This window comes from Stegodyphus dumicola, chromosome X2 (assembly GCF_044657685.1).
Source record: "Stegodyphus dumicola isolate Sdum_Otavi_A_Nest chromosome X2, ASM4465768v1".
Taxonomy (NCBI): Eukaryota; Metazoa; Arthropoda; class Arachnida; order Araneae; family Eresidae; genus Stegodyphus; species Stegodyphus dumicola.
The window spans coordinates 72042598-72066991 of record NC_140781.1 but is presented as its reverse complement, the minus strand read 5'-3'; the positions used below and the strand labels follow the sequence as shown (position 1 = coordinate 72066991).

The 24394-nt window shown below is 31.8% G+C and overlaps 1 protein-coding gene across 3 annotated transcripts in view; it reads right to left on the bottom strand.

Moving 5' to 3' along the window:
• Positions 1 to 24394, bottom strand: part of LOC118198012 (cholinesterase-like) — an 85718-nt gene that overhangs the window by 29755 nt on the left and 31569 nt on the right. For all 3 annotated transcript variants that reach the window (XM_085809171.1, XM_085809169.1, XM_085809170.1), the window contains 4 exons: positions 23069 to 23262; positions 11868 to 12042; positions 5617 to 5816; positions 5335 to 5485 (listed from right to left, as the gene is read on the bottom strand). In XM_085809171.1, the coding sequence (XP_085665297.1) occupies positions 5335 to 5485; positions 5617 to 5816; positions 11868 to 12042; positions 23069 to 23262 (720 nt within the window). The remainder of the gene's footprint in view (positions 1 to 5334; positions 5486 to 5616; positions 5817 to 11867; positions 12043 to 23068; positions 23263 to 24394) is intronic.

The following is a 24394-nucleotide window of genomic DNA, read 5'->3' as shown; positions in this document are numbered from 1 at the left end:
TTTACACTTGAATAATTATCTTTAGAACTGATATACAACTTTTTATGGACACAGAATGATACTATTAAAAAAAATCTGTTCCATACAACAGTCATGGTACACAAGCATGGTCACTTCATACAGCTCATTGGCACAGGAAGGTCTAAAGCAGAAGTAGCAAAATCAAACAAACTAAGAGGCGAAGTATGGCCCCTTTTAACAGTCATGCCTCAATGTTGACTTGATAGTGGAAGTGAGGCAGTTTACGAGTCCCTAAGGCACTCAGTCACACTCCTGTTTCAGATCCTTTAGGATTCTAGGTGAGATGCAATTCTCCTCCCAAAAGCATCCCAAACATATTCGACAAGGATTAGGTTTAGATATTTGGATGGGCAATCCATAGGCTTCTTAATATCCTCACTTTCAAGAAAATCATCTACCTGAATAAAACATGTGGCCGAGCATTCTCATCCATAAAAATGACCTGAGGGAAATCTACACTCCTGAAAAATAGAGTTCCCTCTCATCTGTTTTGAAGACCTGCTGCCTGCATACCATTCACTTCTACAATCATACAATAGAACCTGTTTAGCAAAGTACAGAACACACTGACCTTAGACCAAGCAATAATGTGTGATTATTCCCTTCACAGATGAGCCTTGATTCAACCCAACAAGTCACTCTTGGTGACATTCATCTGAGGACAACCAAAAAACTGCTATCTATCCTCAAAATTTCAAGCAAGTGACCAGTATAACAGTGGAGGTGTGATGTTCTGAGCAGGCATTAATCTTGGACGTAAGAACAAGAACTCTTGCAAAAGGCTTTGTGGCTGCTGCAAGTTATAAGGAAGAGATCTTAAAGCCTTATGCTTCCATTTTTAGTATGTAGTTTGCCCTCAGTTTATTTTTAAGGATAACCACGCTTGTCCACATATGGCTAATCAGGTGAAGGATTTCCTGGAAAGTGAGCTACTAACTGGGTAAATTGGCCAGCTAGATCTCTAGACCCAAACAATACAGAGCATGTTTGAAATGCTCATGAGAGAGCACTTGGAACTCACTTTCCTCATTTCTAAACTACAAGACCTGTTAACAGTATTGCTGCAGGAATGGGAACTACTGTCACATGGATATTTTAACCTCATTTTCAATATGAAATCACATTCTGAGAGCTGTATGATTCCTAGATGGGACTACACTCTACTTTTGTTCGAACTTGCAAACTCTGTTTTAGACTTTCTTATGCCAAAGAGAACTCGATCATGCACATGTGTTACGACTGTTGAGTGGTACAGTTTTTAGTAGTATATTAATCTATGTCCATATTAAATTTCATTAAAATCAGTCCATCATTTCTAGAGATAATCAACCAAATGTGAATATTCTCTTAATTTGAGCACCAGCGTATTCTAATACAGTTGCATTGAATTTGATCTCTGAACTCTTGGCAATAAATTGCGAGGGCACTGCAATGCAGGTGTAAATACGCTGCGTTTTTGGCTTGTTTTAATTACAGGGTGGTTAAAGTTCCACTTTAAACTACTTGACCAAATGTTATCAAACTTTGTAATTGTGTAAAGGAGGTCATGGGAATTTATTGTGCGCAGAAAAAAAGTTAAAAAAACTCACCACCAGGGAGGAAATAGAGCTGTCTGCAATATTGTTAAATGAAATAAGGGTCGGAATCTCACTTAACCTTTTGTTACACGGGTTGTATACCCTTATGAAATACTGACCTAAACAAAACTACCATTTAAAGGTGATAAAAGTTGAATGCATCATATGTGAAAATCAGAAATTAGAGATTGTGAGATAGAAAATCTCTTGCAAAAGTGTGTGCATTCCAGAAATCGGTTTCTTGCATATCGCTCATGTTATCTACGCAGTTCCACTGCATTCTCCTAAGTCACTGTTTGGTATGGTATCACAGCTAGTACCATAATTGGATAATTTTTCTTTGAAAAGAAGTCAACAGCTGGACCTGTTAAATGCACTGTGACTGCAACTCATTTAGCGTCAATGTTAATATGTTTCATGATGTCTGAAGAGCAGCAACATGGCATTTTAGACACCACGATTTTTATGCAGGACGGGGCCCCACCACTTATTGGTTCATGTGTCACACAGTTATTTAGGCAACATTTCACAAATGAACAGCGACATTCCCCCACTTCTTGGTCACCCCAGTAACCAGACCTCAACACCTTTGACTTTTGACTGTGGGGTTATCTCAAAAGCACTGTTTATGGTGATAATCTAAACAATTTGGTCGAATTGAAATATGCGATACGCTGACATGTTCGTTGCTGTTGAAAATGCAGTAATACGATTCAATGGTGGATGCCCCATTGAACATGCTTTGTAACATGTTTTAGAAACGATTAAACACATTTTAAACCGATGGCTTCATGTCTTATTTTGTTTAACAATATTGCATATAGTGCCATTTTCCCCCTGGTGGTTAGTTTTTAAACTTTTTTTCCCCGGAAAATAAATTCCCACGACCTCCTTTACACGATTACCATTGATAACATTTGGTCCAGTAGTTTGCCTTTTATGACAATTTCAAAGTAGAACTTTAATTATAACCACCCTATATTTATTTGCATTTATATTTTGTGTTTTTGTTTTTTATTTCCATTTAATTATTTTGAAAGTGGAACTAGAATCACAGCCAAGTTCCACTTTATGCCAGAGATATCGCATACTTGGTATGTAGTGTTCCAGCTCCATGAAATACGGGCCATAGGGCACAAGACAGCGAGGTTTTCGTGAGCGTGGATCTCTGGAGAGCAGCAATGAGGGAGAAAAGGGGGCCACAGAGCATCACACGCCTGGAAAAGCATTTCTTTATCAGATATAGCATTTCTTAGACTTGCAAAAAACTGTGGGAAAATAAGCATTAAAAAAAAATGCAAAATATCATTAACAGATAGGGACACATGACATAAGTGACATCATCCCAAAAAGTAGAAAGTCCAAAATAAGTAAAGCTCCTTGTGCTTGGTGAACTTGGTATCAAAAGGGGTCGTGTGACCAATCAAGATTTGAAGGAAAATATTTTCTATATCATGAAGTAGCAGAGAAAATATTTTGAGATGAACAAGTAGAAAAAAGTTAAGTTGTACATAAAATTCCTGAGGCCAGCACGCAGCTGCAACCTGATTGGTCTGTGAGTTAACAAGCAGAGAAATTGAGTTTGGGTGTCCAGTAGAGTGCCATGAGCAGATTTCATTCAGTGAATTAAAACATAGGTACAAATTTACATAAACACAATATATACAACAGTATTTACAGTGAAGATACTTATAGAAAGTGGCATCATCACAGTTGCAATTAATGTCAGAAGCATAGAAATTGAGTAAATGCACAGAAAGTGCAACAAAAGTAAAAAAGTAAGGCATGACCATTTAAAATCATGGTAAATATAAGGATCATAATCAGAAGGTGCCTAGCAGACTCTGTGCAGTCTAAAATGATGTGAAAACAAAATAAATTTAAGTACACAGCAGTCAGCTCCTGAAAGCATTCTAATTGGTCTGTTCAACAGAGAAGTCCGATGTCACAGCATTGTTGAAGTTGAGAAATAGTGGAAATGGTGTAAAAATCAATGTAGAGCACTGAAAATACTTACAAATATGTAAAATAAGCTACCAAAATGTACAGAAAATTAAGCATAATATGGTGGTGCACATAAAAAGGTCTTGTGAACACAGGAGGAAAGTAATCCAAAGACTGAATCGCAAAATCCTCTGCAGAATGAAGGCATCTGGTTGATGCATGGAAGGTAGACACAAAATCTTGCCTTGAGTGGACTCAGTTTTTAAGGTATCTGTACCTTTTATATGCTTTGTACAGGAAAATAGTAAACATTACTGCTAAGCCTGTATTATCGGCGATGCTGCCTGCATGACAACAGCTGACGAGGATGCTTTTTACAGTGCACCCGAGAATTACTGCAGATCACTAACCACTGCATTAAATACAAGATGCTCAGGTGAGGGAAGAAGCAAAAAAACACCCTTGGTGAATTAAAACTTTTAATTGTGAAAAAGTTTGAAAGCTTTAGTGTTGAAAATTGCCCTTGGGCATGCCAAAGCACATTAGCTGATAGCTGTAGGAAACTTTATTCTGAGAGTAAGGCACCACCTGTAAGACATTTTGAAAGTAGTATTCCAATAACTCACAACAACTTAATCTGAAAATGCTGTAATCAGTGTTCATGTTTAGGATGTAAACAAACAAAATTCATCAGAGTATTTTCTTTGCTTGTACATGGAAATAAACTTTATGGCAAAATTTCATTATACTTCCAATATATTCTGGCTCAAGAAGCAAATTTATTATTGAAATTATTTAGTATTTTCTGCTCATCATCAGCACATTTCTGCTTGCATTGCCAATCTTTGCAAATTTTTCATTTTAGATAAATTCCAATTTTCAAAATTAATTTTGAATTTACGCGGATAACATATGGAAAGAATTTATTTGGTTGACAGCTTTTAAAACATATTCAACTCATAGTTAATTTGCTCACATTCCACACAATTAGCAAGCTTGTTTAGATCAGCAGCAGATATTAGATTCTTAAAAATAACTGCTGTAGAGATTTTTCTGGTATTAAAAATTGAAAACCTGGTAAAAAAAAAAAAAAAAAGGGTGCTAAAGAATATGGGAATTTTCTTTTATTAAATCTAAAGTTTCAATTCCAGTATTTGTACTAATATTTTACTTGTTTGTATGTATTCATACTTACTGATAACAAAACATTATTTTGTAACCAATAAATCCTTGTGAAGTAATTTTTACAATATAAGAAGGTTTTAGTTAGTTATATACAAATAATCCAAACTTCATATAAAAAAATAAACGGGAAAAGATACATAGAAATATGATCTACAATCAGAAAAATTCTCTAATCTGTGCCAAGGTGTGCAGATTATCTGATTTCTACTGAACTATATTTCTGTGAATTATTTGGTTCGTATTTTACAATTAAATGCTACGGAGATAAAATAATTAACCATGTTTATATTTAGGTATGAATAATTTTTATGCTTGTAACATAATGCCCAAGACAAATAAAAAAGTAATAGTTTTATCAATTTTAAAACTCAATGCATTATGTTTATGTATTAGAATAAGAGCTAGTGCATTTAACTGAATTAGCAAATATACAAACTATAAAGGAATAGTTAAGATTAATTAATATATTATAGTTGATACTTAATATTTAAATTTCCTTCATGCCCCCTCCACTGAAAAAAAGAAAATATTTTAGAAGTGCTAATAGACTGTTTCCTGCACTATTGAAAATGAAAAAAAAATACATTTGTACATTTGAAATACTTACCATCTCCAAAAATATTATGTTCATGATCTTTTATGCTTTGCAATCCCTCGAGAGAACTATTTAATACATATGTGTAAGTCCTAATTTTTCGCTTAAGAAGCAATTTTAACATTTTATCATTTGGAGCTTTAACATAGCTATCTGAAAGCATCTAAAAATAAATAACCAGAATTAAAAAAAAATCTTAAATTCTTACAAAGTTAACGTGGAAAATACACATGCATATAAAAAGTCATAAAAAGACTGAGACATAAGATTTTGATAAAAATTTTAAATACTCACATTAATATAGCCCTTCCTTAATAAGGTTTGATTCCCTAAATCCTTTTCATGTGGTAGGTACATGAACTCTATGGCTTTTGATAAAGCTACAACATCAAGAGTATAGTTAAATATAGCAGAATATTCCTGAATTTTCTGTTGAAATGCACTTTTTGTAATTTCATAGTTAAATTTTGAACCCTTCAGTTTTACTTCGTTCACTAGAGGAGAAAAAATAAAATGTCACATTAAATATCTTCCAATGAAAATAAAGAATAAACCAAAATACTGTCCTCTAAGAGGCACACACTTTTGCAGCAACATGAAAAAATATTAACAAATAAAATTTATTATTCTATTTCAGATTACACAACAGACAATAACTTACCCAATTAGCAGAGCTAGTGTGAACTACTGTAACCCCCTGAGTGGCGCAGGTTTTTGGATGTCATGAAGACCAGTACTTAAACAGCATTTATTAGTAAAATTTATGTAATTTCTTATATATTTGTATTATTTCTTATGTGCTATTTTTGTGTATTTCTCTAGTTTCATTTTTAAAGAAAGTAAGAAAGCAAAGTATCTTAATTATGAGCTAATATGTACCAAGTGGCAAAAAAATCTCATGACCAGATAAAGCCCATCATGTCGCTCAGAGGGTTAAATAACTTAAAATTTAGGTGAAACAAGGCTACAGCTATTTCAAACACTCTGATAGAAAATGAAATCCAAACACAAGAAAGAGCTTTGTGAGATAAACGAAATTCAGGAGGCACATATGCACATCTGAAACACGATGTCTATTCATATTTCATGCTAGATGAATAAGTGCAACACTAATAGCACCATTATGAACATGCAAATCCAGTTTGCTTAAAATATGTGACATAAACTACATATGTTTTAATAATCTTCTAGACTAGGGCATTGTCAATAAAGTTTTGAGTCGAGAATGTTTTTAACACCTTAGTCGTCACACCCGTCTCCCATACAGGCAGGAGGTTCGAATAAATTGTGCGTGCCCATATCTCACATGGGCTGTGCTTGTGCAATAAAAAGTCATGGGAATTACAAATTTTATCACATGGCCATATCAGTTTTATTTACACAGCAGATTCACAGATAGCAGTACAGTACTTTGTAATTTGATTATACAACAGTAGTATGCAGATTTAGAATACTTTTCTACATAGAACACGTTTTGAAAAGATTCAGTTTCAGTGCTAATTAATTTTTCAGGTTTACTATTTGTAAAATGAATAGCTCAAGTGAACAAGAGGATTTAAGTGTTAAAGAATCGGGAAGCGACTTAAAGAGCAACTTTTTTTCACAGATACTTTTGATTCCAAAGTATCAGAATTTAAAGAGAGTGATAACAGTAATGATCACATCCAACCTTTACTAGAATGCCAATGAAACAAAATTATGCCGGATGTCCAAGATATTTGTCCTCCACAATTTCACTTCAAACTATTGCCTGAAGTTAATATTTCATTTCAAGCCAGTTCAGGCATCTCACAACACTATGAGCATTTCATAAATGATGAAATAGCACATGTTAAAAACAAACTAATCGCTGTGTTCAGCATCAGGTAATGTTATTGGTAAAAGGAAACTGAAAAGCAGAAAAGAATAGAAACCTGTATCACTACATGAAATGCATTTGTTCCATGCGCTTTCAATTTTATAAGGTATTGTCAAAAAACCTGAGGAAAGCATGTATTGGACTAAGAAAAAATGACTGGAGACTTCTTTTTTTCACAAGTCATATAATCGATACTGTGAAATTAAAAAAAACACTTGCAATTTGTGAACAATCATTCTCATGATCCCGATAATCATCCTAACAAAACTGTAAAAAAGTTGGCCTATATGTGAGCATTTGAATAAAGTATATCAAACAAGAATTACACCTGAAAGATATATTACCATATATGAAAGTCTGATGTTGTTCATAGGATGTATATCTTGGTGTCAGTATATCCCTTGAAAAAAAATCGGAATCAAAACATACACACTAAGCCAATCTAGAACTGCTTATATGTGGTTAATATGTATAAAATATATGTGTACTTTATTTCATCTTAAAATCCAATCTCTATCGATACCTTCACAAGGTCATTATTGAAACAAGGCTACTGCATCACCTTAAGTTAATTATCATACTTCACCAGAATTGTGTGATATTCTTTTGACATATCAAACAGATGTAGTTGAAATGATTAGACAACACACATCTTAAGCACCGAAAAAAAAGCTAAAATCTGATGAAGTTATATAATTTAAACGTGCAAAAATCCTCACTCTGAAATAAGGACACAAAGGAAGTAACAATGTTAGCATCATTTCATGATTCTGAAACTGTTGAATAACAAAAAATAAAAAACTGCAAACAAAACCAAAGGTCATAACTTATTACTATGATACAAAGGGAAGTGTGGATCTTGTAGATCAATACCTTTCTAGTTATCAATAAAGTTCAATTTCTAGTTATCACATAAAGCAGAAAAGACTAGTTTTGTCAGCACTATAAATTTGTTCAAGAGACAGCCATTAATAAGTTTGAAGAATTCATCTGGAAATCTTTCAGCTGCTTCAGTATCAGCTGAAGATTTTCACCTGAAATTTATAACTGCCTTTTATCGTGGCTATTTTTAAATTTGGTTAGTTTAAATTTGTTTAAACTATATAATATGAGCACTCAGTTTCTGAGTCCATTTCCTCATGATATAATTTGGCTTGAGCCATTAGCATTGGACCTGTAAATAGCACGCCCTCACTGCAACATAGTCTCATTCATTCAATTATCATTTTTAGCATTATAAATGATTTATCTGTTATTCATTGCAAGTGGAAGACAAAATCTGCAAAAAATTCAAAAAGGCCTCTTTTCTGTTTATCTTCCTTTCTTTTAAAAAAAAATTGTTGTACAGTATGGATTTTACAATGCCATACTTCTCATATAATCTTGGGATGGATAAGCCTTCACTGATTTTTTCTAGCAATTCAATTTAACAGATCCTGCTGCAATTTGAGAACTAGACATAATCAAAAATTCAAATAGTAAACTTGATAACTGTAATAATTATAGCCTACAAAAATTAAAAAGGTAGATTAAATTAGAAAATTAAGGAAAAGCCCAATTTGAAAAGAGTGCAAGTAAACTCAAGTTTTTTAGATTCTTTTCCCTTCCTTGCTGCTTTATCAACAAAAGAAAACCAATATTCAGCAACATTCCACTCCAAAGAAATGCCTTGGGGCTTCACTTATTGCTAGATTAAAAAAATGCTAACGCTCTCACAACCACTCAAGTGCTCAAAGTGTGGCCATAGCCAACATCAATCAATGTACAGTCACTGGCCACAGTTTGATTACTTAACCTGGAAGTGTTTTGAATGTGAGATACAAGGATACAAGAGTTCCAGTTAGTCAGAAAAAAAAAAAAAAAAAAGAGAGAGAGACTTTAATGCATACTTTTATTTTCTTGAATACTATAGTTTGCATTCCTAAATTTCATAAAAAAAGTTCAATAAACGATATTTTTGGTTGATGGTCTAGAAATTCCGAAATTCGGTATCCGAAATCGGAGTATATATCCGAAATTCCGAAAAGTATCTGAAATTCGTATTGAGTATTTGAAATTCGGACCGTAATATAGTATCCGAAATTCGGACACTTCAACATCTGGAATCGTATACTGCAGATACACAAATGAAAAGATTTTTCATTTGCATTTTTGCAGATCAAAACTAGTCCTGTGAAAATTTGAAAATATAACGATGATTTTTGTTGTTTAACTTCTAAATTAACACAGTCATTTAGTCTGCACACCACGAGAGCCCTAAACAGAACTGCTACTTTAACACTGTCTGCTAATAAAAGTACCCTTGGGACTGTTCAAATAATGAATGCCTAAATAATAATAAGTGATAAATAATAAGTGAATGTCACAGAAAATTCAGATAATTTCATTTTCACTGCTTTTTCTGCGATTTCCCGAAGCAACATTTTTGATTATGACATTTTCGATTTTGCTACAGGCCTTTTTCTTGATTTTTAGCCAACAAAATACCTGCCAACTTTGTAAGGATAGGAATATCAGATTTTTAACAACATTTTAGAAAAAAGCATAAAATAATTTTACAAAGAAGGCTAACAGGTATCTGAATCTTTTAAAAAGAATTAAACAGGAAAAAGCGCTTATAGAAAATTAGAATAAATGAAACTAATTTGAACTTAATTACGGTAGCTCTTTTGTTTCTGATAAAAATTAATTAAAAAGTTCTGCTCCATAACATTTATTAGTCCATTTACATTTCAAAATCAAGACATTTGAAAATCAAAGACAAAAACATTTTAAAACACAATACAAAAAAAATAAAAATATTTTAATATTTTTTCTAAAAAAACAAAATTTTAATACACTGTTGTTATATTTACAACATCAAAATTCCATTATTAATATCTGTCAAAAATTTTGTTTGAAATTCACAAACCAGAAAACTTAAAATTTTTATAAATAAACTTATCTTAAAATTGTCAAAATCATGATTAATCACCAAATTTTGCAATACAAAACAAAAGAATGCATATAAATTTTTTAAAAAAGGCCTTTTTGCACAATTAAAGAGAATAAATTTAAACAGTAAGCAAAATTTACATGCTTAAAATACAAATCTGGTCACCAATCACCAAATTGGCAAAATTTTTTCTAACCTCATGGGGGAAAAAGGCAAAATTCATAAAAATTAATTTTGTGATTAGATTTTTAAAAATAGGGTTTTCCCAAAAATTATTATACATTCTTGAAAATATGTCAGATATGACTTGATCATAGGTTTAGAAATTTTGCTAGAAGCTATAGACAAGAAAATTTTCTCAAAAGCCAACCACCCATCGTCATCCCTTTTTTTATTTGACTGGTCATTTTTTCTTCAGAGGAATGCTATAAATTGTCTTCATTGTTATTAGTAGCACATAAGCAGAAGCATGTGAACTCTCCACATAAATGAGTGGCTGTCCTCCACCAGATTTACATTATTTTGATTACAGCAGAATTTTTTTCAGAATATCATTCCCCTTTTTTGAAGCCTTTTGTCCATTCTCATGAACAATTTCCAGATAATAGTAAGTGGAAGTGCAATTTTCATTAAGTGTGAACTTTAATCTTTTTGAAAGTCATACTTTTGTCACAGTAAGTCAAAATTAAAAACATTTTTCCACTGCAGGTAAATGGTACTTTTATTATTAATGCCGGCTTCAGAAGACTGTGTGAAAAATCAATCAAGCATTTTAAAACTTTTGTTGTAAATTATATATTCATCCAAAGTGTTTATTTGCACTTTGATTGGCAGTCACAGAAAAGCAATGGAACTGTCAGAATCTGACAATTGAAAATTTCTGCCTAAATTAGGAATCATTTCCAAAATGCCTACGGATACTCAAGGACCATATAAACTGTGTACACGCCTCTACAAATGATGCTATAAAGTACCAAAAACAAATAAAAATGCTTGGCAACATAGCAAATGATGCTAACTGGCAGATTATGGTTCTAATTTTTATCCCTTCCGATATGACCTATGACCAGACATAAGTTGCATAAAATTATTTGTCTAAGATTAGAAGGAAAAAATTAACACTACAGAAAATTAGCAATTGATTCATTATATTATATTAAACTGGGCAAATGAATAATAGATATATGGGGACTTCCCAGACACATTCTCTGTGACATGGTATTTAGTTCTATATCTCATGACCACCTTATCTTTCACATTACATTGTCAGACAAGTACTTATTCTTTGCTTTTACAATGTAATTTTATGCTACCTCCTTTCTTACTGAGTTGTATCTGTAGTTCATTTGGGATATTTTCCTTCTTTTTTTCTAAGCAAGCAGGCAGGCAGATGAGACTTAAATGTCCTGAAAAAGTGCATCCAAATGTGTAAGTCTGTTCTCAGCTAGCCAGGCCATATTGCCAACATAATAAAATTCAATTTTTTTAATTACTTTTCTGTGCTTTGTTTCTTTTATAAGGCCATATTACTTTACCACCATTTACTATGTTTATTTTTAGTACTGCAATTTTCTTAATTATTGACATATGAGTGCATGTTTTTACAGTATAGAAATTTTCCTTAAGAACAAATATATAATTCGTTTAAAAAAGTCGCCTGAAAGGATCATACACAACAAATGGCTTCATTAATATAACAGCTCACTTAAGAGATATGGTGAGAAATTGTATCACATCGAAAAAACAACTTACATAACATAGAGACAGCTTCATCTCTAGTCACACCAGACATATAACTAAAATCTGCATGCAAGTTATCCTTATGGTGTTTAATCATATTCTCTGGAGTATCAGGAAGAATTCTTCTGTTTTCTTCTCGTGTGCAAACATCAATAACAGGACTCCAACGAAACCATCCAACTTTTGGCTATCAAATAAGTAATAGATAAATATACAAATGTTTTAAAATTAATGGCGTGTTTCCATCACCGTTGTCCATTACATAGATATAGCCAGTTTTTAAGCATATATAGGGCATTTCCTATTGAATGTGACAAAAAGAAAGCATACCTGTGAATGCTGATATTATTTTATTTTGAAAAATTAAATTTAGAGTGAAACTATAGTGATCCAAGTTTCTATAGATGTGTTGTGTGTGCCCCTCCGGTGGCATGGCAAATATCCATGTGGTATTTTAATTCCTGCTACACTGTGATAGAACATCCTTTGTTAATGATTCGAGCACTTCAGTTAGCCGTTGCTTCAGTTGCTAAAGTCCTGTGAAATGGAGACACAAATACTTTGTCTTTAACAAAGTTCAACAGGAAAAAAAAATCACAAAAGGTTAGATCACAGGATCTCGGGGGCTAAAAAAGCAGTTACTTATCATTCGACCTAGCATGGCCAATCCAGCAATGGGGTAGACAATTGTTCAAGTACTGACATATATTTTTATGCCAAGGTGATTAGCAACATCTTGCTGCAGAATAAAGCCAGGAACTGTTTTCCCCAACTGAGGAAACAATGGCTCTAACATATCTAGGTAAATGCACCCATTAATCGGTCTATCCATGAAGAAAAAGGACCCAAAACACAAGTATTAGAAATGGCGCAGAAAACGTTCACCTTCAGAAAATCACACTATGTTCCATTACACCATATGGACTTTCTGTGCCCCAAAAGTGTAAATTATGGTGATTAACATTACCAAAAACATGAAAAGTGGCTTCATTCATAAACACAGGAAACAAGCCTGTTAGCAAAACTACCTCCAGCTTATCTTTGAACTATTTTTCACCTTCATTATTCAGAATGAGTTAGTTTCAGTTCTCAGTGCATCAGACTGGATAAATAATACTCTTATAAAATTATTATTGGCTGTGTGAATTTTAGTTTCATTTATATCACCAGCATTATGCAAGAGTCATATAACATGGATTAGTGTCGAAATGATGCCCTGCAGGACAAGACTGCTATTTTTAGAAAAGAGAAGGGAAATAAAAAATTAAAATAAAGAAATAAGGCACTACTGTTAATTTAAATTATGATTTATATTTACATATTTATCTTACACACACACATATATGTGTGTGTGATATTTTAGAGGTTCACAGCCATTGGTACATTCATACAATTTAGCAAAGAGCTGGCTAAGGAAGAAGAAACCAATCCAGTTTTTAGTCATCACTGAGAAATATGCTGCACAGATATGACTGGAAGGAAAATCACAAGCTTGATTGCTAGGGTATCATTTTTTCTTTGAGCAGGAAAAATTCTTCAGAAATACATTTTTGCATAAATTAGTATATTAGGGATGCTAAACATGGCCCACAATTTCTTTAAACACAGTTTACATTTTAGATAACAGAAAAAGAAGCTTATCAAAGAGACATGACTTTCTCAGGCAGAGCAAGCAAGCAAAAGGTGATGCATACAAACTGCAGTAATATTTATAACCCCGGCAAGTTTTTGCTTTAATTCTGAGCATTAATTGGGCAAAAGGTCTCGCAATGCAGAAAAATAGCAGGGAAAGAGTGATGCAGCATGTTGCATCACTCTTTCCCTGCTATTTAGTGCATGCTGCATCACTCTTTTCCTGCTATTCACTACTTTCCCTGCTATCCCTAGTGACATAAAATGATGCAAAGCATATCCTTGAAGACGGTATGTGTTTAATAATAAAATTATGAAATTAAAGATCTATTGCCAGTTGGTTCTAATTAAGTTTAATAAATTTGTTTCATATTTTATATATAATGTAATAATATTATTAATTTATTATATATACACACATATGTAATAATTGGATTGTGTAGATGATTTGTTGATTCTCAAACTGCACACACAAACTGAGACAGTGGTGTAAATGGAAATGATGGACTTAGAGACAGGTGTGGCTGAATTCAACTTGATTTTACTATTGGATAATGTCTTTTTAGAGATACAATACTTGCTTCACATGGAATTATGAGTGCAGTATATACCCTACAATTTTAAAACTTAACCCATGTTCAAGTAATGGATGATAGTCACACAAGTGGCACCTGCAAGCTAGAGTAGGAAAGAAGGGTGAAAGTGCATATTTGAATTGCAGTGGTATTATAGTAAAATTTTTGACTGGCTAAAATCTGTATGTAATGCAGAAAGTTAAGAAGACATAATCCTGGGTTAGTTTTCATATATGATGAAGTTTTGATAAAGCTATTATTATTTTAAAAACTAGTAGTACCTCAAATAGATCTCAACTATATTTAGAATACAGAGCAATAAGTGCCCAAATTAAAAGTGCAGAATTAGGGGCTAATGCTAATTTAATGTGTAACTCACAGTTACATATTTTTTATCTAGCGTTTCGAGGCTTTACGGAGAAAAAGGCTAAGTGACACAAAACGTTTTTTGGAAAAAAAAACATGAGCACAGGAAGAGAAATTTTGTAAAATATACGCCATTCCAATGAAAACCAATGTACTGCTTCAAGATGAAATTTATAAATATTAGAATAATACATGATATAATATGTAAATTAAATTTTGAGTGCAACTTGAAAGTCTTTAAAATATAAATTTGTGAATTTCAGGTGTCTGGAAGATCACATAACAAATTCTCGCAGTCTCGTGAAAATCTTTCATAAAAAGTATTGTTGTCAATTAAAATGAAAATGTTTCTGGTACACTGCTATGGAAATCTATTAAATTTAATATTTACTATAAAACCAAATCAGATTTTCTTATTGTAGAGCAATGTAAAAATTAATACACAGAAGTTTAAAATACTATATGAAACTTCGATTAAAATGGGTAGGTCCTCTACAAGCGAATTAGCATAACAACTTGCTGATGGCTGTGCGATGCTTAAATATGACTCATATAAGAAACTCCATTCCTTACACACCGTAACTGGCTTTTAGCATTTCCCCCCCCCCAAGTTTACATTCACATTTTATGGCCACAAAATTATTTATAGCACTTACCTATAATAAAAAATAAATATAGAAAAATTAAAAAATCAAGTTAAGATGAACAACTTGTATAATCAAATTATGTCTTAGAAAATTTAGTAAACATACTTTTAGATTATTCAACTACTTGCTCAGTAAGTTCATGACCATATGAGAGTCTCCTAACTAAAAAAGCATTAAATTTGGGGATTAGAAGTGTTCCTAGGGGTCAGCAGATATGTGCTATCATTGCTTGTAACCTTCCCAAGGAGAGGATGTGAAGAGTAAACACATAATGTAAAACCTCAGGTCAGATTATAGCAAGATAAAATGTAGTATTAGAATCTGTTCATGATATCCAGATAGCAAAATGTTGGAGCTTAGAGATTTTCCTCTCCTCATCTCCAATCTCAGGGGGACGTACACAGCAAATTTTGAATAGAAAAACTATGAGTAGAATGAAAGCATAAGATGGAAAAGAAGACAGACTGGGAAAAAATCAAATTTGAAGCAAAATTGTCATAATTAAGGTTTCAAATCTTCATAATTGCTTAGAAAAGGCCTTTCAAAATTTTCTGCACAATATTATAAACATAAAAATTTTGCATACATCCATTAATTGTTGTGCATAATCACAACAATTTTCAAAATGGTATTGTACAACTAATCTCCATTCCATTTAACATCATTTTGAAATAATTTTAGTGAAATTATGCTTTTTATTATTACTAAGATATTTCTAATTACATTGGAAGATTTCTTACAGCTTTCTCTAAAAACTAACACATCCATTTTATGGGTAAATCCACTTTGTTCTGCACCAGTGGGCAAGGTGGCCATGCAGTTGCTTCTAAAAGACCTCTATTCCTCGCTTAAAGGCAACTGGCCTTTTTGAACTGCACTATAACATTTCATTTTATTAAAAAAAATATTCATTCCACTATAAAAATAATGATTACATATAAAAATTATAAAGTGGCAGCCTTCAAAGTTTGTTTTCACTTCTTTCTTAAAATAATTTAAAAATTCAAAATATTAATTAAAAGGTACTCAACAATACAAAAAATATATTAATAATGTTAAAAACCTTGAATAAAAAATCTTAAATTTCTTAAAACAACTTAGCAAAATTAGAAATGTCAAACACAATAAAATTTCAATTAATATTTTCGCAACACAATACCATATTTTAATACCCAGTATACTGAAAAAAGTATCACCAATTTGTAATATAACTGCGATTAGAAAGGGCAGAAATGATAATAATCTCGTAACCATACTTGAAGCATGATTTTCAATCTTGAATCAGTGAAAAATGTTGGTTGGTTTATTTGATTATGACAAAGCACTGGATATCTGCCAAAGAAGAGGGATGCCTTTGTGGAGGACTGTCTAAAAGAAAATGGTTTGTATACATGGGGAAAACCATGAAAACTTCCATGCAGCTAGTCCATTCGTGGGATTCGAACCTCAAATTGAACTAGTTGTGCTCAGCTACTTAAAACTGCTCAGCCTGTGGTGGGGCCCCTAGTAAAAAATGACTTAATTTATTTGCAGAATGCCAAGGCAATGTAGGTTAATATGCAGATCAATGACTTCCAAAGCATTGTACCTTTCAAATCACTAGTTATATCTCTTTACTGTAAATGCTATGCTGAAAACACTCCTTAAACCCTTTTAATGACTTAAGCACATTTAATTTTTCTCATACACTACTTTTAATTTGTTCCGCAAATGACTATTTGAAAAGACAGCTGAAACATTGGGCAGACAATGAATAAAAAAAATTAATTTTTGGTGAATTTTCCATTCTTTAAATTTTGAAAGATGGTTGAATAAACTTTCCATTGGAGATCCCATGAGAAATAAATTCATCCTGTCAGACTAAATTTTAATTTTAATGATTCGATCGTGTAGAAGATTTGTCGATTCCCAAACTGCACACATAGACTGACAAAGCCATGTACATGGACTTGCAGACAGAGGTGACCAAATTCAACATATTATTATTGAATAATGCCTTTTTGGAGACACAATATTTGCTTCACACAGAACTATGGATGCAGTATGCACCCTGCAATTTTTAAAACTTAGCCCATCTTTAAACAATGAATGATACAGCGACCCGAGAAGCACATGCAAGCTAGAGCAGGAGGGAAGGGCAAAAGAGAGACAGCATAGTTGGATTGCAGCAGTAGTTATAGTAAAATTTTTCTTCAATCTGATTTTCAGAAAACCATATGCAATGCAGAAGGTTATAATGACATAATATATATATATATAATGTTGTATGATCTTAAATTCATTTAGTGCGAAAACAAGTTACTACAACTTGCGCAATATCTGCAAAGTTAGTTAATAATAATTTATTTCCTAAACAATATTGATTAATTGATTATATTATCTTCTAAGTTTAATTAAAGTAGAATTATTTTAAAAGAGTGAACCTATACCGGCAAGTTATATTTTGAAAAATGTTTTGAAGTAACTTGAAAGTAAAATGTTAATAATGTTTTAACGAGGACTGGAATTAAATCATCATGAAGAACAAAATTTCAATTGTAAAAGGAAAAATTAAGTTAAAAACATGTAATCATTGTCATTGATCGGAAATTAGTTGACTTTTCAAGGGGAACAAACCAACTCCCGTTCAATGAACAATAATTAATAAAAATACGTAAATACGAAGGTGTTTCGTCTTTACTCGAGTTATAAGGTAAAGCCAAACCGGCAATTCTAGTCAGGCCAAATATTTCCGCGAATAGAAGGGATTACGAACCAATGCAGATACTCAAAGAACTTATTCTTATGAAGCATTTTAGCCAATTCAATTTGGAGTAATAATCAATATTGTTTAGGAACTATATATATATATATATATATCCATAAAACTGCTATTTTTTTGCATTATTTTGAAAGAAACAGTATATCAAATTTACAGCAGACAGCAGTAAAGGTTCATCAAAGTGTAACCAGAGGCAGAGAAAGATGCTGAGATAAGCAGACAAGCAATGGAGCAGAGGCAAAAATGGAAACAGAAGAGTACATGCTATGTATTATGGTGAAGTGGAGGCTCTTAGTAATTGCCTGAAACAGTTATTGACATTACATTATAAATTCGAGAATGATATCCTGCTATTGAATTCAAAAGCAGTAATTCAAGCCATTGGCTCTTTAGAAATCCTTATATCAACAGAAGTTCTTCAGTGCTAAGAATTATGACAAGGCCTATTGCAGAAAATCCCTGGATACAGTGGCATCTATGGAAATGAACAAGCAGATATCCTATACGAAAAGGTGCATCACTATTATAATCAACGAACTAAAATATGTCACATCCTACAATAAGCCTAAACATAAAACAGTCTATGAAACAAAGACATCACTTGAAATAATTGGAGAGCATTAAGACAAAACTATGGAAGGTTAAGTTCTTGCTTGCCTGCCACAATATCCACAATGTAATGCTGTGGCCCTTTTTTTTTTACTACTTATATGCCATGATTGCCTGAAGCGAACATCTTTACTGAAATGGCATACTTGAACAAACATTTTTTGCACTCTGTGATCTTATAGGACCCATGAACAGAACTCACCTTTCTCACTGTGGGGGGGGGGCACTTAATGATTATGACCAAGACCACCCACTATCGGTGTGCCAGAGACTTATATTAGGCAATGAATTTTTTTCACTTCTGTTTTGTTGTATTTTGTCTTGGGATTAGGAATGAAAAAAGTTATTTTTGTATAGTGTTATTCAATAAATAAAGTTAAAAAGACAAGAAAGTCCTAACTGCTTTTCTATTCAGAAAACTGGACTTTTCAATAATGAAATGAGAAAGTAATACAAAAACCTAGAAGAAGCTAAAAACAGAAATTACAATAATCAGAATTACTGTGGTAGTCTAAATGAAAATGTAGTAGAGAAAACCTGTGCATCACGTATGTTTTATCGATATTGCAAGATACGAAGAATACTATTTTTAAAGCTGCTGTACTTGTTCAACACTATGAGATATCTTTGCATTATTTTATTTGTTTATTTGTAAGAGCACAGAAAATTGTACTTTTGAACAATGTAGGGGCTACGTGGAAAAAGCTGGAAAACAGATCTGAGAATAATTACCATCTCAAAGCACACAATTACTGATAAGAATTAATTATTAATTTTAAAAAATATGAATAATTACTTCTCTATGAAGTTTTAGACAGAATAATCAATGAAACAAAACAACAAGAAAGGAACATGCAGCTGAATTATTTAAGAGCTAAAACTGAATGGAATTTAGTAAATAGTAATTTAGGAGAATTTAGTAAAGTCAAAATTCGTTAATCCGGACTCGTTGGGACTTTGGCGATTCCGGATTATTGATTTTTCCGGATTATAGATCATCAGTTTAAATCTGGTAAGATGGCATGCAGAAATTATAAAATTAAAAATATGAAGCCATAATTTATGAAATAAAGAACAATTATGATCTAAAGGGTATCAAAATTTACAAAAAAAAAAAAAAAAAAAAAAAAGCTTAATATTTATTTGTTTACTTTATTAAAACATTTCTTTCAATGTAAGTTGTTTAAGTTGCTTCGTTTTTTATGTGATAATACATTCTCTTTAATTCTATAAACAGACATAATTTCTTATTCATTTACAAAGTTCCGCTGTTCCAGTTCTATAATTGCTGTGTCGAGAATACCGACTAATTTGTCAATCGAAATTTTTTCGTTTTCAATAACCTCTGTCACTTTCTTCGCTATCAGAAGTGAATTTATAATGACGAGGAATTTGATTTAAATCATATCAAACACGGAGTACATCGAGATGAAATACTACATTTAGTAAGGAATTATAAGCCAAATAAAATAAAAACATCTGCCCTGAAGATAAGGATAGTGCTGACAGATCAACTTCCAATTCATTGCGTGCCGCAGCATTAAAGATAAACAAAGTTTAGATAAACAAACGTTAAAGTTTAGATAAACGAAGGATATGCCTTTATCCATTTTTTGCAGCAATTCCACTTTTTGTTTAATGGACTTCGAAACATACTTTCGCTTTGTAGATCCTTTACATATTAGTAAATATATATCAGAAATTCTATTTGACATAATCGAAAGTTCAAGCTTACTTTTATAAAGTTGCTGTAACAGTCTGCAAAAAATAATAAGCCGAATCCAATTCGAAGATTAAGGAACAACGTAATCTGCAACGTTAACTGAATTAGATCATTTTAGCTTAGCTTATACCGTCCGTTATACATTAAATGTGCATTCGTAAATGTATTTTGCGCATGCGCACACGCATATTCGCAGCCGTAAAGGTCTTACACGCATGCACAGAAATTTTGTAACTTTGAGGTCCGGATTATAGATCATTCCGGATTATGGGTGTCCGAATTAATGACTTTTGACTGTAGTAACAATTCTACTAACAAGAAAGTAAGACAGCTCTCTCACCATTGCTATTGATTTTTGTAAAATGATTAAAAATTTTAACATAAAGATGACAATAATTTGTACAATACAAAGATGATTTAGATTCATTAGTACATTGGCGATTCCGAATATGGGATTTTTCTGGATATTAGATCAACTTAAATCTAGTAAGATGGCATGTCGAAATAAAAAATATGAAAGCTTAATTATGAAATAATGAAGCATTTATGATCTAAAGGATGTCAAAAGTTACAAAAAAAAGGCTAAATATTTGTTTACTTTATTAAACATTCAACAACTTCAATGTAAGTTGTTTAAATTGCTTCGATTTTTGTGCTAATACTTTCTCTTTAATTCTATAAAGAGACATAATTTTTTGTTCAGTTACAAAGTTTCATTTCGTTCGAGTCCTATAATTGCTGTGTTGAGAATTCCGACTAACTTATAAATCGAAATTTTTTCATTTTTCTCTCTGTCCTTTCATTTTCCTCTCCACTGACCTCTCTGCCACTTTCATCACTTTCGGTAGTGGTAGTTTATGGATCTAGAACCATACTACAGATTTTTCCATCCGTTAACTGATTGCTGATTGATAATTGGGGCATTGTCATCACAATGAAAAACTGTTATATCATCTTCATTTATTACCTTGCTCCCCTTAAATTTCATAATGTAAAATCAACGATGTTTCTAAATAGAATGTTTCAGTTTGAGATGTATGCCAAGCAGATAGATACATGGCTACAAAAGCCAAATTATTGATCATAAAATTTATGCTAAAATTATTGTTTCTTGAATAACGAGGTATTTTATTTAGTGCTGAAGTGAAATTAAGAATCAGAATGCTCTACATGTTTCATTATGGGAAAAAAAATAAAATGTACATGCGAAAACCATACAAAAATTCTTAAACAAACCAAAAAAAAGGGGTTGTTTGCGGCTTTGAGGTCCAGATTTTAGACCATTCCGGATATTGAACGTCCGGATCTGACTTTGTACTGTATTAAAATCTATTTAAATGCCAGTGAATATTGAACATAAAGATTACATAGCATTTTTGTTACATTATTTATCTATGGAAGTACTAAAAATTATTACGCAACAGCCAGATTTTAAAGGTAATGACTTTAACCTCATCAAACAGCTTCTGTCAAAAAGATTTAGTGCCAGAAAAGTTCTTGTGAAATTTCATGTCACAAAAAATTACAGCAATTTTATGCATAAATAAGTACATATATTAGCAAATATCTAGCAGGATTAGGAATTAAGACAGAAGAGATTTAAACAATTACCAATGAAATATAAAAGCAAGTAAGGAATGACAGGAAAGAGTATTTCATGAATGAAGGGGAGAAAATCAGAAATTCAAAACGCCCAGCAGAGAAATTTGATGTACATGATAATGTTCAAAATGTGAGATGATCAGAAAACCTACAATTAAACAAAATGCAAAAAATTCTAATTATGAAGCAGCTGCTCCAAAAGAAGGCTTGAGTGAAAGATACCCACTTCTTCCAGGTGCAAGGAGGAAATATAGATTTGAAGTTTGCTACTAGTGCAGAAGGCATTTTGACTTTGGCTTATAAAAGAGAGAAAATGTTTTCAGCCATGGCTATACCAAGACAATCAATAAATCCCCGACATCTGGTCGCCAGTTCCAATCTGAAATGAGCTTCTTTAAACATTCTCAAAACAGCATGATGATACGAAAAATAAAATGCAGTAGACAGAAGTAGTAGACAATCATGTATTTATATGAGGAACAGACGCTATATATCCAATGACTTACATAAAATGTGCCAATATAAAGAACCATGCAGTGATAACTACATTAATTAACCATTAACCATGGGTTGCCTGTTAAAAGAATCAGCTGCAATTTACAAACTTTAAGAATATCACCAGAAGAAAGTGAATATTCAAATTTGAGAAGCAACTAAAACCATTGGCAAAAACTACACAAAAGTAATTACCAATATAGAAATAAAAGATGTTACAGAGAGCGAGAACCTACCTCACATTATTTATGCTAATAAAAAATGAATTACACAAAACACACTCTACTGAAATATCAGATACATTATAATACAAATAGTGTAAGATTTAACTGAATGGAAACAATGAAACAAATGTTAAGAATTATTCAGTACATTATATGAAAGCTAAAGCAAAAGATTTAGATAGAGGGTTAGTTATAATTAGGGTTCCTAGAAGTAAGAAAGAATGCTGCCAAATTTTAGAACAAGCAAGGAAAAAGGAGTAAATTTAAAGAGATAAAGAAGAAATATTTTCCGAGTAAATACAGCCTATCAAGCCCCATTAATGTCAATCATACAATACATTTTGCTTTGATATTTGGTGCATTTTATTCTTTGCAGCTACCAGGTGTTTAAGTATTAATATAGGATTCTTTAACACTTTTCATTAATAAGTTTTCGACCAAATTTTCCAATGCATAATATTTTTGACCATTTCAAGCATTTCTACCTTTTAGTTTTGGGGTTCTTTGCACAAATCATTCATTTCAAAAATCTCCATTTGTATATTATTTTATCATACATAAATCAATAACAAAAATTACCTTATAATTTGATGCTTCAATGAGGTTTAAAGTTGCAAAACGTAAACACTCAACTGTCCTCCAAGAAGATGGAGACTGGCAATTTAACGTTGAAGCAAATTCCATACTATTGTTGAAAACTGTATAATTATTAGAATTTACTGCCCAATCAGCAACAGCAGATCCACTTTGAGCTATTACACGATGAATTTTCTCTAAAATTAAAAAATTAACTCCTTTTTTGGTATAAAAACAACCAAAATAAAAATACAATTCAATAATAAACTGTAAGATAAGAACATAAATTTAATACAGTCATGTTTACAATAGATTTATTCATAAGCTCTGCTATTTTAAACACTTCATGCACTTTTGGTTTAATACACTTATAAATTTTCTATAATCATGTCAGAACAGAAGCAGGAACAAGCATTTTCCTTGCGTGCATATACATTCACTACATTAACCCTCTTATTATGACTAAAATTTCTAGAGTTAAGACCACAAATTTAAAGAAGTGCAGAGTAATCAAATATACTATTGTTCTTTAAAAATAGAACATCTGGAAGGAATGTAACTATAATTTTTATTTTTTCCAAACAGATAAAATAGGAAAAACAATCAATTATACACCATTCACTTACATGGCACCTGAATCAATCTGCAAGTATTCAGTGATTTTACTACTATTGAAAAGCTTAGAAAAATTAAGAAAGGAATTTAAAAATTTCATTGTGATAACTTGGAAATTCACATATAAAACACTGATAAATTAAATTAAAGTCTTTGAGAAAACGGGGAAGAAAAATGGATTTTAAGGTAAAATATAACTTCATGGAATTCCTTTTATTGCGGCAGACTTCAGTTCTTTAACTGAAATAGATAATTTTAGCCTAGCTTACACCGTCCGTTATACATTAAACACGCATGCGTAAACATATTATGTGCAATGCATGCGCAGAAAGTTTGTAGCTTTGAGGTCAGGATTATAGTTGTCCGAATTAAAGATTTTGTACTGTAATACAGATTTTCCGTAAGTCAGCTTAGGCAACAATAATTGTTTTATGAACTGGAATAATTAATTCATGCAAATTTGTTAATTTTTTTGCATAATACTCCATTTGTTAAGAGAACAGAAAAATTTGTTTAGGAAATATATGTGTTGTTATGTAGAGAAATTATCTGATAGCGTTGTAAAAACTAGGTGAATGATTTTATGATTTATGGAAATTTAAATTTTATTTTGATTCTGAATTATTTAATTTAAGGCTTTAATTTTGGGGAAAAACAGATGCTTCTGGAAATATTATTTAGTTTAAAAGAGTATTATTTATTTTCCTCTATTTG